At 45.2% G+C, this 14,716-nt stretch overlaps 1 protein-coding gene and 1 long non-coding RNA gene across 48 annotated transcripts in view; one reads left to right on the top strand and one right to left on the bottom strand.

The window, feature by feature from the left end:
- The window catches only part of TENM2 (teneurin transmembrane protein 2), a 1,282,302-nt gene that overhangs the window by 29,517 nt on the left and 1,238,069 nt on the right, over window positions 1-14,716 (bottom strand). For all 47 annotated transcript variants that reach the window (XM_055387572.2, XM_004042960.5, XM_063706913.1 and 44 more), the window contains 2 exons: window positions 8,644-8,819; window positions 6,770-7,005 (listed from right to left, as the gene is read on the bottom strand). In XM_055387572.2, the coding sequence (XP_055243547.1) occupies window positions 6,770-7,005; window positions 8,644-8,819 (412 nt within the window). The remainder of the gene's footprint in view (window positions 1-6,769; window positions 7,006-8,643; window positions 8,820-14,716) is intronic.
- Window positions 2,108-5,758, top strand: LOC109027045 (uncharacterized). Its single transcript, XR_002006166.4, has 3 exons — window positions 2,108-2,602; window positions 3,824-3,994; window positions 5,019-5,758. It is a non-coding gene; the product is annotated as an uncharacterized lncRNA (long non-coding RNA).

The following is a 14,716-nucleotide window of genomic DNA, read 5'->3' as shown; positions in this document are numbered from 1 at the left end:
ACATGTAGCTGTTTCTTGCTTCTGCAATCTCTATGTAAATCATAATCAGGAAGAAATATCCTAGAGCGTGGTTATATGCTTTCCTTTACAAAGAAAGAGAATCATCCTGCACAAGATCCATTTTAGGAAAGAGTAGAAGTTTTAAATCTTAATAGAAGGGGTTGATTTCAGTTCTCTCTTCCAAAAGCCTAGAAAAAAGGCTTGTCGGGGTGGGAGGCAATAGAGCCTCAAGAGATCCTCAGGGCCAGGAGTTTTAGATCCTCAGGGCCAGGAGTTTCGCCTTATGAATAGGCTTCGGAGGGATGGAGGATGTAGAATATATTTGGGATATTTATATTTTAACCTTGTATCTCTTTCTTTCTTTTTTGGGTACGGCACCTCTTTTCTCTAGGGCTTCCCTGTCTAGGTGCTTTTACTGAGATGTCTATTATAGGATACAGGTATGGTCATGTGACCTGTGCCTGCCTGACTCATCACAGAACCCCAGCTCCCTGACCAGTGATTTGCCCAGGAATGTGAACTCCCTCTGCCAGGTCAGTCTTTCTTCCATGAGATATTTTATGAAAAATAGAAATGCTGGGGGAGATACCTTCCTTTTTCCTCTGGGTTCACTTAGCTGTGATGATGTAAGCCTGGAGTCAACTTTGGCTAAGTCTGCCTGACCACCTCCCACCCCCGCAATGTGAAGAGGACATTAGTCTACTGTAGGAGAAAATTAGGTCAACTGCCGAGAGAGAAACCCTGCCATGGGATGGAAGGGGGCTGTGAGAAAGAGAGACGTCCATCTGATATGGTTTGGCTGTGTCCCCACCCAAATATTGATTTGAATTGTATCTCCTAGAATTCCCATGTGTTGGGAGGGACCCAGGGGGAGGTAATTGAATCCTGGGGGCCGATCTTTCCTGTGCTATTCTAGTGATAGTGAATAATAAAGTATCAAGAGATCTGATGGGTTTATCAGGAGTTTCCGCTTTTGCTTCTTCCTCATGTTCTCTTGATGCCGTCAAGTAAGAAGTGCCTTTTGCCTCCCACCATGATTCTGAGGCCTCCCCAGCCATGTGGAACTGTAAGTAAGTCCAATTAAACTTCTTTTTCTTCCCCGTCTTGGGTATGTCTTTATCAGCAGCGTGAAAACAGATTAGTACACCATTTAATGACATCTTAGAGTCTCTGAGGCCAGCTTCTCCCTTGTGGTGGCCCTGTTAGGTAAGACAGCACCTACCCTTTTAAGTTAGTCTGAATGCACTTCCTGTCTCTTGCAGTGGAAGGATTCCAGACAGATGTAGGGGCAATGTGTTTCTGAATTTATACCCACTTTGGTGGGGGAGCATTCACACATTAAGAAGGCGCCTATAGAAGGCACAGTTATTACATCTTTCTTTGTCACCTGTTGTCTGAGTACCCACCACATGGCACTTGTCACCAGGGATACAGGGGCGACCTGGTCCCTGCACTTACGGAGCTCACAGATGCCATGATGTAACTGCTTCTTTTTTTTTTGCGATGGGAGTCTCACTCTGCTGCCAGACTGGAGTGCAGTGGCACGATCTTGGCTCACTGCAACCTCCGACTCCCTGGTTCAAGCGATTCTCCTGCCTCAGCCTCCTGAGTAGCTGGGATTACAGGCGTGCGCCACCACACCCAGCTGATTTTTGTATTTTTAGTAGAGATGGGGTTTCACCATTTTGTTCAGGAGGGTCTTGATCTCCTGACCTCGTGATCCACCCGCCTCGGCCTCCCAAAGTGCTGGGATTACAGGTGTAAGACACCACGCCCGGCCTGCTTCATGTTTTTTGCAAGGCCAGAGTGAGTGAAGAAAGGAATGGAGGACAATGCGGGCAGGAGGGGGAAGGACTGTTTCAAAGGAGAGTCTTTGAGGAGTTCTTGGGAGGCATAATGAAAATCTTCCCTGCACTGAGTTTGGGCAGGAATGAAGGGACTAACACTCCATTACAAAGCTTTTGGTGAAAGGATGTGGTCCTGGTCTATCCATCCACCATCATCTTACATTTCCCCAGGCTGTAAGGAAGAGCCACTGATACTTTCCTCCACTAAGAGATGCCTCCGGCTGGAGGATTGTGGGAAGAAAGGGTACCTAGGTGGGTTGGAATTTCACTGGGCACTGTTCTATTGTGATGGCTTCACTGAGGAGGATTGTGGGAAGAAAGGGTACCTAGGTGGGTTGGAATTTCACTGGGCACTGTTCTATTGTGATGGCTTCACTGAGATTGTTGGTCTTCTCTAAACTCCAGGAATGTTCAGAGCCTTGGGCCCTCACTCCCCTCAGCTGACCAGGCTCCCAGGAGCTTGCCAGTCCCGGGGACGTTCAGGCCATTTGCTTCATGCATGATACCCACACATTCTCTCCAAATCCCTGCTCTCCACATGGGGAGCAGTGATTACATGGTGCTGGTTAAGTGGCTGCATTTCAAAGTTCATTTAGTTTCTTCCCCATTCCAAGAGGCAGGGCTGGGGCCACCAGAATCTTACGTCTCTGGCTTGGGTTTCAGCTCCCAGCCACTCTCTTTTACAGAGCCCACAAAGCATGGACGGCCACCCAGCCTTCCCGGTTTACATGATCATGGGGAGAGCCTGTCAAAAGGTGAGCATGACACAGCAACCCTGCTAGTTGCCCAATCCTCGTGTGCTAGACATCTCTCAAATCTCTCGCCCTACCTTCTTTCTTTCCTTGCTGCTAGTGATTTAGTTTCTTGTTTGGACTAATGCAGCACCCTCCTTACTGTCCCTCTCCTCCTATCTTATCTTGTCCTCTTCTCACCTGTCTTCCTCCATACCTGAGGAAGTCAGAGAGAGCTTTTCTTTTTTTGAGACAGGGTCTTGCTCTGTTGCCCAGGCTGGAGTACAGGGCATGATCAGAACTCACTCACTCACTGCAGCCTCAAACTCCTGTGCTCAAGCAGTCCTCCTGCCTTGGCCTCCCGAATAGCTGGGACTACAGGCATGTGCCACCATGACAGGGTCTCCCTATGTTGCCCAGGCTGGTCTACAACCCCTGGGCTCAAGGGATCCTCCTGCCTTGGCCTCCCAAAGTGCTAGGATTATAGGCATGAGCTACTGTGCCGGGCCACGGTCGGCTATTTAAACTTTTTTTTTTTTGGTTGTTGTTGTAGAGACAGGGTTTTGCTATGTTGCCTAGGCTGGTCTTGAACGCCTAGGCTAAAATGATCCTCCCACTTTGGCCTCCCAAAGTGCTGGGAAAACAGGTATGAGCCACTGTGCCCAGGCTGGAGAGAGCTTTCTAATGCTACACATCCCAGCACATCACTCTGCTAATGAAGTCCAGGTAGGGCTCACCATTGCCCTCAGGATAAATGTTAGCCTGGCACCATGTTCCTTTCCATGTGCAGTCTCTGGCTGCATCTTCTTTTTCTACCCCACTCTCTAACACATCTACTGCCACACTGAATTAGTTTTCTGAAATGCCATTCCCTTTTTGGCCTCTTGGCCTTTCCACAGGCGACATTCTTTGTCCCGTCACCTCTGTTCCCTATCTCTGCCTGGCTGATTCTTACTACGCTTCAGAAATGATTCCAGCTCCTCTGTGAAGCCCTTCCTGATCTCTTGTCAAACGGGAGACCTGATCACTCTGCTACGTGCTTACCAAGTCTTTGTTCATCTTCTTCTTCTTAGGCACTCAGAAAAGACAACATTTTCCAGGCTTCCCTGTGGTTCAGTTGAGGTTCCCTGACAGTGTTCTCACCAGGGTGGGTGGAAGTGAGGCCTGCCGTATCCAGGCCTGCTTATATCCAGGCCTGCTTATTAAGCTCTCGTGAATCACCCAAACTCTCTTCCCTTGCTGCAGCAACTGCACAGAGCCTGTGCTTAAGATGGCAGGATCGCAAGACAGAGCAACTGGAGCAAGTCCTCATTAAGAAGAGCCGCCCGATGCATTTGGACTGCGATATGTTACGCCCATGAGATTTCAGGGTTAATTTGTTACCTGGCCGTGGCCTATCCTCTTCCAGCAGATACAGTTAAGTATCCCTTTCTTTGTGCTTTTGGCCTGTATTATAGCTTACATCACACTACTAATATTGTCTTCTCCGTGAGACTGTTAGCTACTCGGTGCCACCCAGTTTTCTTTATCTCTCTGGAGTCTACTTGTTCCGTGGTACTGACTGTAGTGTTGTTGGCACCTAGTAAACATCTTTTGAATAAATGAACTTTCATGCCCTCATGTGACAGTGGAGCAGGGATGAAAAGACACAGCAAGACTAAGATAGATAGGTAGGGAGAGAAGAGCCCATCTTGCCATTGGTGAGACAGCCTGCTAGCCTTAGGGGGCCAATGGGTACCTTTGGCTTAGGGGCTGCAAACTCCCTGCCATGGGCTCACGAAACATCTGACGAAATGGCCACTCCCCAGTTCCCTCAATCCACATCACACCCAACATTTCCCTTATACCTTCTTCCAACTGCTCTCCTGCAATTTCCAGAAGTTGCTTTTATTTCATTCACTAAACAGTTTATGAACTGAATTAAAATAAATGAGATGCAAATAAATTCCAGGCTTTCTCCCTCATTTTCAAATTACATTTTCAGTCCACTCAACCTGTTATAATCTCATAGTGATTTTCATTTAAGAGAGCTAAATGGATATGTGATTGTTGTTACAGGAACTAACACCAGACAATTAAATGTTGAGGTGTTGATAGATAAAGCTGTGTTTTGAGTTGCATAAACACGATGCCAGCAAATCGAACCCTGGCAGAAATTCAGTTATAAGACTTGTGTGCCTAACTTGGGCTAATTACCACAAGTACCATTATTAAAGAGTTTTAATATTCGGAGTTGGGATTATAGCCACTTTATTTTAGGGCCACATTTATCTTTATTTTGAAAACTTAGTCAAAATGCATAACTGATTTATCAGAGAAAAGGCACGATTACTACTTATAATCAACTTCTACAGTGCAGCATATCAAAAATCAATTACACAGCCCTGAAATCCAGTCATTAAGGATTTAACTACTAATCTCATTCCATTTTTGTCTTTAGGAGGCTACTGCAGTTTGCAACTTTGCAGATACCAGCAGAGGAAGAAAAACATGGGAGACTGCTGCTAACCTAATGTGGAAACTTAAACTTCAGCCAAAGGCGGAATCTTAATATGGAGGGGCCTGGCTCTGCAGGGAGGTCACCTGGGCTGGCTGGATTTCAATCCAGTTACACAGCAAAAGTTACAACCCAAGCTTTGGCGATGCTGAGCCTTCTACTCTCAGGGATTCCAAAGCATTTGATAAACTCTTTGTTCCATTGTTTACTGACTTCCTAGTGCTTGTCTTGTTCTGCAGTTATTTATTTTTATTTATTAGTTTACTTATGATCTACCCCTCTCTCCCATCTACCCGCAACCTGAAGGTAAGGTGCAGGAAGTTAGGGCCTTTGCTTTGTATGCCATTACATTCCCCCTCCCCAGGGAAGGGGTTAGCATGATGGTAGGAACTGTTCCCTCTTGGTGATGGATAAGTGACTGGAGCAGAATCCACTTCTGCTGAGAAGATCTGGATGACCACGGATAAGCAGGAAGGCGTGTGACATACTGGCAAGTGAGTCAGACAGAAAGAGAGATGTGGGATCGAGTCCTGGCATTGCCCTTTCTAGCTATTGTGTCCTTGGACAGGTAATTTAGCTTCCCTGAGTCTGTTTTCTCATCTGAAAAATGAAGGTAGTAATAATTATCCTCATGGGGCTATTGAAAAAGTTAAAATAAGATAATACAAGCAAAGCAAAGCATTTAACATAGGGTTTACATTATAATATTATAATTATACATTATAATTATACATTAATTATATATGTAATTATATATAATGTATATTACTATGTATACATGTAATGTATTATATATGTATATTATATTATGTATACATATATGTATATTATGTATACATATATGTATATTATGTATACATATAATGTATATAATTATACATTATAATATTATAATATAACAGGGTTTACATTATATTATAAAAATGTAATATAAAATTACATTATATAATAATTATAATAATAATATAATTAATGTTATATATTGGTTTTAAAAAGATGTCACGTGGGGCAAGTTGCCTGGTCTGGGAAAACTAGGGTTGGCTAAAACTCCCCACTGAGGTTCAGTTGTTACTTCCTCTTGGGAAATCTTCCCTGAACCTCTCAGGCTGAGGGGCATCCCTCTGGGATCCCATCAGACCCTGCATGTACCTCTGTCTTTTCACTTAACCTGTGATCATCCTGTGTCTGCATATTTTATCAGACCCTCAATTCCTTGAGTGCAAAGAACATACTTTAAAAGTTTTGTTCTTCCAGCACTTAGCAAATTACTCAGCACATAGTAGGCATGAACACCAATTCATTGGTTGAACTGGCCAGACAGTGAAAACTGAGGAAGAAGACAGCAAGTGTGAAAAGAAGACCAAAGCTGTCTCTAGTTACAGCATAATGTAAATCCCCATAGCAGGAAATGGCCGCCTTTTTCAGTCCTAGGAAATGGAAATGGAGAACGTTTTTCCCAAGGTATGAGTCCCAAAGGGAGATGGATTCTAGATTCTACCTTCTGAGTGGAGAGTTTGCCTTTTCCAGGGAATAAAGGGGTATTAGAGGCTTTGAAGCTGGGAAACTTTCTCAGCTCTGTGAGGAATGTGTATATCCCCTCCCACTCTGTGGTAACAGAGAAACTTTCTCAGCTCTGTGAGGAAAGTGTATATCCCCTCCCACTCTGTGGTAACAGATTGGGTGGAACCACTTACCCGGAGCTTCCTGCCAAAGATGGTGACTTTGCCTTTAATCTGTTCCTTTCTTAGGCGCCACTCAATGGAGTTTAAGCCATTCTCCATAGGCAGGGAGATGTTGCAGCGTCCAATGGTGGGGGTGATGGTGCCCGCTAGGACATGGGGCTCGCTGTGGAAGCTGACACCCATCCCATTAGCATACATCACCCTCAGGGTACCATTATTACAGAGCTGGTAGCTGTTCCGAACTTGATCTGGAAAAATGTAAGTGGGGGTGGGGATAGGGAAATAAATTATCCGCTCTATTAGTCAGAAGAGAATAGAACCCCTATTTTTTTTAATAGGTTTCCATGGTACTTTGCAGCCATCAGTCGAAGGCTGCCTTCAATTAGCACACATACATACCATGTGAAGGTAAGTAAGTAGCAGAGATACTACCGATCCACGTAAAGAAAAACATAATATGTGGCACTCCAGAAATAATTATGCCGTGATGTTTCTTTTACTCACTGAAGACTATTAATAGCACGTTTAAACATTTAAAGATGTCTATTGCCTACACAATTTGTGTCAATCAAATTCCCGAAGCTTAACATATATATTTTAGCTTATACCAGAAAAAAAAAAAAAAAGAAAGGCAAATGACTTCAGTTTTTTCCTCCTTTTGCCTGCCGTCTAACCCAAGGTTGCTGGTCTAGCCACAGGCCGGATCCACTACAAATCAAAGCCCAGGATTCTTCGAGAAAATGGAGAGAAGAAGTCAACCTTCCCCATCCTCGTGCTTTTACTGCCGACGGCATCTGATACCACCCCCACTCAAGAGAACTCTGAAGAGACTCGAATACATCAGGGAGATGCAGCCAGTGGGTGGGTGCTGATAATATGTGTTTATCTTCCCCAGTGGAAACTACACGAGTCAATCAGACGTCTGACCTTTTCCTTTATCGAAAAGTTACGGGAAGGAAATGTGAGTCAGAGACTCCTTTTACAGATAGATACACTGCTTCCTGATTGTCTGTCTGGGCAAAGGAGCTGGCCTGGGCTGGCCTCTGAGATGTCAAATTTTGGGGCGGTGAGCAAGTGTGTACCTGTCGCTCCTGAGACTCCAGCCGTCACGCAGAAGGACAGAATCTACATCATTAATCATTTGGCAGAGCAGAAATAGAGTCATTGAAACAGGCTCCGCTGTGGGATAATAGTCCAGAAATGTCACCATTTATTTACTGAGAGGACACTTTTATCCTCTGACAACGGGCTAGCCCACCGACATTATATCTTAATTAAAAGAAAAATTAATCGGCACAATTCATTTTCTTGCCAGCCCCAGTGCTTGCCCTGGACTGCAAAACATGTCTAGTAGCAACAATAACCACAGGGTGGGCAGAGACCTTTGAGATCCCAGTCTTGGAGAGAGAATGTTAAAGAGCTCCAGTCCCAGGTCAACCAACTCATCAAACAAATGCTTAAAAGAGACAATCAGGATGGAACAAGAAAATATGAAATCTAGTGGTGAGCCAGGAGAATAAATGGCCTTTGAGAAGATAACTATGTGTTTTGGGTTGGTGGGGAGAGGTGGTGATGGAAGGGTAAGAGGTAGGGAGAGAGTATGTGGGGGGCGGGTGGAAATGGACATTTTCAGATAACTATGTAGACAGTTCAAATATCTAGACATTTGGCTGGGTGTAGATGACATTCTGCTCTATCTGATTAAGTCATTTTCTACAAGATTGACCTCTTATAGTTTGCTGTGGACACTTGAATAAAACAGAAAGCTGAGGGGTACGCTGGGTCTCTGGAAGTCCTCCCAGGCTGGATAACTCACATGTTGGGCTTGGCTGGGTTCTGGGTCTATGGGTGAGTTTGGGGGTAGGATGGTATGGGTGGAGGCTCACCTTGTACCACTGTGTAGGAGGCCTCTACTGAAGAGAGGTTGGTGATGACAGTGACGTCATCATCACGGTTGGAGTTCTCAATGTCAATGGTAATAGATTTCTCCATTTCCCGGTGCAGACTGGTTACCACCCCCGTGGGGCGCGTCACGTTGGTCAGGCGGCCTTCGTGGTCATAGCTGGGGGGCGATAGATAGATAAACCCTGGTTAGCAGCAGTCACTGGGGCTGACAGTATTCCCAAGACTCACAGGGCCAGAGAAAGGGCTGGAAAGATGATGGGTTGGCTGGGTGGCGCATCTCACTGAGGCCCCTCGTCACAGTCAAAACCCTATTATGCCCTGAGAAACAGCTGTGATGCTTTCTTCCACCCGCTGATATAACTGACTGACTTCAGCTCCTGGAAAACATTTCACCTGGTCTCAGGCTTCCTCTAGTTAGAGAAAACAGCCACTTGTGAGCTTCTCTTACTTTTCTGTTTCTTTTTTTTTTTCTTTCTTTTTTTTTTTGAGATGGAGTCTCACTCTGTCCCAGGCTGGAGTGCAGTGGCACACTCTCCACTCACTGCAACCTCCACCTCCTGGGTTCAAGCAATTCTCCTGCCTCAGCCTCCCAAGTAGCTGGGATTACAGGCATGCACCATGATGCCTGGCCAATTTTTGTATTTTTTGTAGAGATGGGATTTTGCCATGTTGGCCAGGCTGGTCTCGAACTCCTGACCTCAGGTGATCCACCTGCCTTGGCCTCCCAAAGTGCTGGAATTACAGGCGTGAGCCATGCACTTGGCCCTCTTTTGTTTTTTAATTTAGGTGTTCTACAAAGCCATCAAATCAATATTCCCCAAATAGCAGTTTCACCATGTCAGTTCCCTGCTGAACAAACCACACTCTTTCCCATTGGTTGCTAAATCAAATAATAAAAATCTGGCATTTGAGACCATCCATGCCCTGAGTCTTCTACTGGAGTCCAACCTTGTCTCACTTGTCACCTCCTAGGCCTCTGGATAATCAGCCTGTTCCAAATGCCACCTGCACATATTGGCTCAGCATAGAAGGCCTGGCTGCATGGAACCTGTTCTTTGGTCCCCACTAAACCACCATGGCTCCACTTCCCAAGCAGCCTTCTTAGACAGTTTCCCAATGACTCCCTTACCATCAGTTGTCCTTAGCATCCAAGTAAGTCTAGGGACACCAGTGATCATGCCCTACTGCCTGCAAATGGCCTGACACTGGGGCCTCCTTCTTTATGTATATGTGTCGTCTTTCCTCTTTTCTCACACCGTGGAGTTTTCTCACCACGTCACCTTTAGCAAGAAGCCTTGTTCTAGTTGGGACAGCCTTTCCCCACTTTGGAAGATCCACTGTACTCTGAGAGCTGGGCCCTTCTCACACCCAGGAAAGGAAAGCAGGCTGGTTTCCAGGCCTTTGAGCTCTCCCAGATGAGTTTTGTTACTGGAGGAGGAAGGGGAGGAAGAAGGCGGAACTATGAAGACATTTTGCTTGGAGGGTAAAAAAGAAGGGAAAGTGCCTCAACTCCTGGGGGTTACTCCCTTTGGACTGGGGAGAGGGAAAACCTGGCAGGGTCTGAGGGATGGGAACTGGAGCTTGTGCAGTGCATGGGGATGGGGAGTCCTCAGAGAAGGATCCCTGTGGGGAGGGCCTGTGAGCAGTGGAAAGGACCGCTGTGGCCTGTTGGATGTTGTCGCTTAGGGCTTAGGATGACAACATCAAAGAAAGACAGAGAGCACTCAGGAAATGTTTTTGGAATAAAGAATTGCAGACCTGGCTCAGGCTTTCAGGGATCTGAGAAACTTTGCTTCTGGGAAGAACTAGAAGCAGTGAAGCTCTGCAGAAGTTTGAAAGCTGAGAGTGCAATCACATTAAGCTGGACACCACGCTGCCTAAAGGTGTTGGGGGAGAGAGGAGGGAGATCTTGGAGCAGGAATGTCTGTGAGCTCAGTATCCACCCCTATCACTTGCCCAGGGCCCCAGGCAGGGGGTGGCGCAGACCATGCACTCCCTGGAAAGCCCTGGTGTTGTAATCAGGGATGGGGACTTAGGTCTGCTAAATCAATAGGGCTCCTCTGTGCTTTCTTACCTGCTAAAGAAACCACTTCTCAGGCAGGGGGACAAAGGTGCTATTTACAATAATGACAAATTAGAACAACCTAGATGTTCCTTGATGGGAGATTCATTAAATAACTGATGATCTATCCATAAAGTAAAGTAGAAACCTATGAAGCCATCAGGATCGACAACATGGGTTTCTATTTATTGGCATACACAAATCTACACGTTGAGTGAGTGGAAGTGTGGGGTACAAAATATACTCCCTTGACAGTAGCTTTTTTTTTTTCAGGGAGGGGTAAAAAATATCAGTATCTATATGGAGCAGAAATTCTCTGAAAATACAGACATTTAAATGTTAATGGTGGTTTTGCTGTACGGAATTTTGACGAATCTTCATTTTCTTCTTTGCATTTTCCCATAATTTAGAAATTACTTGTAATCAGCCGGGCATGGTGGCTTGTGCCTGTAATCAATCCCAGCACTTTGGGAGGCTGAAGTGGGTGGATCATGAGGTGAGGAGACTGAGACCATCTTGGCCAACATGGTGAAACCCTGTCTCTACTAAAAATACAAAAATTAGCTGGGCGCAGTGGCGTGCGCCTGTAGTCCCAGTGCTCGGGAGACTGAAGCAGGAGAATCGCTTGAACCTGGGAGGCGGAGGCTGCAGTGAGCTGAGATTGTGCCACTGCACTTCAGCCTGGCGACAGAGCAAGACTCCGTCTCAAAAAAAAAAAAAAAAAAAAAGAAGAAATTACTTGTAATCAATACTTTCATTTTTAATAAACAGAAACAAAAGGTATTTAAAACATCAGAAAACAAAGCAATTCTAAGTATTTGGATACGGGGTGTCTAGTGCGGTACTCAGTAACAGAGAGTTTCTCCTCCTGCTGACAAGTACATTCTCTGGGACCAGGGCAAGGATTTTAATTCCAATCCACTGTAGTTTGGGGACACTTACAATGCATAGGCTGCTGAGTTTCCTTATGAGAGAAGTAGTAGGAACTGGAGTTTCTACTTTAGGGAGCAGAGCTTTAGGGTAGGGACTAGAATCTCATGGGCCAAAGGGAGAAAAACAGATTTTCTTTAACTTTTAAGAAGATTCAGCTGCCTCCAGCTCTACTTACTTCCCCCAAGGAACGTCTTCAGATGTAGGTCTTTTTGCAAATGACTGTGCATGTAGGAGTGAAGCGCTGTAAGTTCCAGCAATGGGATCTCAATGCCAACCCAATGGAACTGGCCCAGCCTTGGCTGGAGTGGGGCTGGAGGCTGCCTTTGAATTATGTAGTCAATAAATATTCATCAAGCACCTGTGATGTGCCAAACACAGTTCAAGGCACTGGAGATACGGCTGGGAAGAAAATGGAGCAAAATTCTTGCACTCATGCTAGCTGAAGAGGGCAAAACTAAACCAAGATAGAAAATAGACAGCATGTCAGATGGTGAGTAATAGGTGCTAAGGACTAAAATAAAGAAGGGAGAGAGTGGAGAAAGAGAGAGTATAGGGAGTAGAGAGTGTAATTTTAAGGACAGTACTGTTCTTTTCAGGAATACAGATGCATCTTCCCTAGTCTGGGAACTTAGCAGGCATGATAGGGTTTCCAAAGGGCATTCTGTATCAGCTCTATTTCTGCCCAGCTCTTCACTTCCCAGGACAAAGAGGAGAGAGAGGCAACTTTTAAAGGGGCCCATTCCAGCCTTCATGAATTGCATGGCAGCTTATTCTGTAAAATCACTCTTGAACCCCACACCATGGGAAGTCAACTTCCATCTTTTCCTTTGATCTGACATTTGCCCCTTCCCCAGTTGCTGGATCGGGCGAAGGAGTTGAACATGACTAAAGAGGCTCTTTATCATTTCTGTCTTCTGGAGGGCCTCTTTTTAAGGGTGATGTGTTTTTCTGCCCCTCTGAGCCCGAAGTTTGCGAAGGCAGACTCTGCTCCTGCAGGGGATGGGAGACCAGCAGGCAGCACTGGGAGGTGGGAAGAGAGCAGGAGAAATGTGAAGTGAGGTATTAAAAAGACCTAATGTGCAAGCTGCATTCTTCAATTCTGCTTTTCCAAAATAAGTCTCTATCTGTCTGACTCTTGTATCCACTCTACAGTTAGTTGAGTGAAACCTGAGGGGTAGGAAGGAGACAGAGGTGTGCTTAATAATTCCTCTCAAATCCCATTAGCCTATACTCTGAGTTAAACTTCTATACGCCAAGTGCTTTGCTAAATTCTAAAAATGTATTATCTCAGTGGATTAGCACAGGGCTCCTGTTGTTAATTTGCATTTTTGTCCCCATGTAACAGATGGTAACAGATGAGACATTGAGGCTCAGAGAGGTTAAATAACGTGTCCAACGTCAATCAGTAAGCATGTGGCAGAGATGGACTCCACACCCCTGTCATCCTGATCCTAAGACCTAGGAGCTTTCTGGTATAAGATGCTGCCTTTTGGGGAAGACTGTGAAAACCTGAGTTCCCTCAGGGATGTAACTAAATCAGGATACTTCTTCTATCAAGACCCAATGGCCTGCATCTGGGGAAATCTTAATTCCAAGGTTGGATGTCCTGGAAGTTTCTGGAACTGGCTGATCATAAAATGGGTCCAGGAAGATTCGATAGTGTTATTCTTTCCTACCCCTCTCTCTCTCCTGCTTCCAGAGTCATTGATAGGCTGGTCTTATTGAGTTACATCTTCCCAAAAATTCAGGGACAGTTCCCATGTGGAGTCTGAAGGTGGAATTACAAATTCCATTCATAGCCCTGCTTTACAACGCTAGTGTGCAATGCAAAGAACGCTGGGCTTGGAGATCTCGATTCCAGTCCTGCTTCACTACCAACTCCCTGTGTGGTCTTAGGGGAGTCACTTCGATTCTCTGAGCCTCAGTTTCTTTATCCATAAAATGGGGATAATCAAATCCATATTTAGACAGTCACTGTGACAACACGGCAGATAAATGGCTTCTCTACCTCATGTTCTATGCAGAAAAAAAAGATATGGCCACTCTTCTCACCTATAGGGGGATTTGTACTCTGCCCCCTGCAACAGAGTGGGAAGAGAGGAATCCCCCTAAGGAAGCTCTCACTGAAGGACAAATCATTTTCTTTCTTTCTTTTTTTTTTTTTTTTGAGACAGAGTGTTGCTGTCGCCCAGGCTGGAGTACAGCTGCGTGATCTCAACTCACTGCAACCTCCACCTCCTGAGTTCAAGTGATTTTCATGCCTTTGCCTCCTAAGTAGCTGAGACTATAAGTATGCACCACCATACTTAGCCAAGTACTTTTGTATTTTCAGTAGAGATGAGGTTTTTCCATGTTGGCCAGGCTGGTCTCAAACTGCTGGCCTCCAGTGATCCTCCTGCCTTAGCCTCCCAAAGCGCAGACATTACAGGCATGAGGCATCGCTCCTGACCAGGACAGACTTTTCTAGTAGCCTCACAGCCTCTGTGTGGTTTTCTTCATCACCCTTTCTCTAAAGTTTTGGCTAAGGCTATGCAGTGTTGGTCTTGACCACACTGCCCTGACAGGAGGTGAAGTTATGTCTGATTTTTAAGTTGGCTGTGGGTCTTCCAGTTGGCTGCTCATGTGCCAAAAGTGCCATAAAACAAAAAGAACTCACCATCTTTTCAGCTAGAAAAGAAAACCCTATACATTTGAACCCCACAATGGAGAATTTGTGATCACTGGATTTATCTACATTATGCAAAAAAGGGCAGCTTATCAAATTAAGATAAAAAACTCAGTTTCAATGTAACTTCTGAACATTTTAAAACACAATTACGAGTCATGCCTATGTTTTCATTAAACTAGGGACACTTTCTGGAAAATACTTTCCCTTTTAGAGTTCAGATCTGTGGATGCACTTGAACCCAAGCTTCTTTATGACAGTCTGTAAACCAGGCCCAGTTCAGGCTGGCCTCCCTGAGAGGGATGTTTTTTCCCCCTCTTTCAGGAGAGCCAACAAATTGTTTCTGAAATGCATTAGGTCTTTGGTTGAAACTGTCAGAAAGGAAGATGAAAAT

Source organism: Gorilla gorilla, chromosome 4 (genome assembly GCF_029281585.2).
Source record: "Gorilla gorilla gorilla isolate KB3781 chromosome 4, NHGRI_mGorGor1-v2.1_pri, whole genome shotgun sequence".
NCBI lineage: Eukaryota > Metazoa > Chordata > Mammalia > Primates > Hominidae > Gorilla > Gorilla gorilla.
This window is presented reverse-complemented; position numbering and strand designations above follow the sequence as displayed.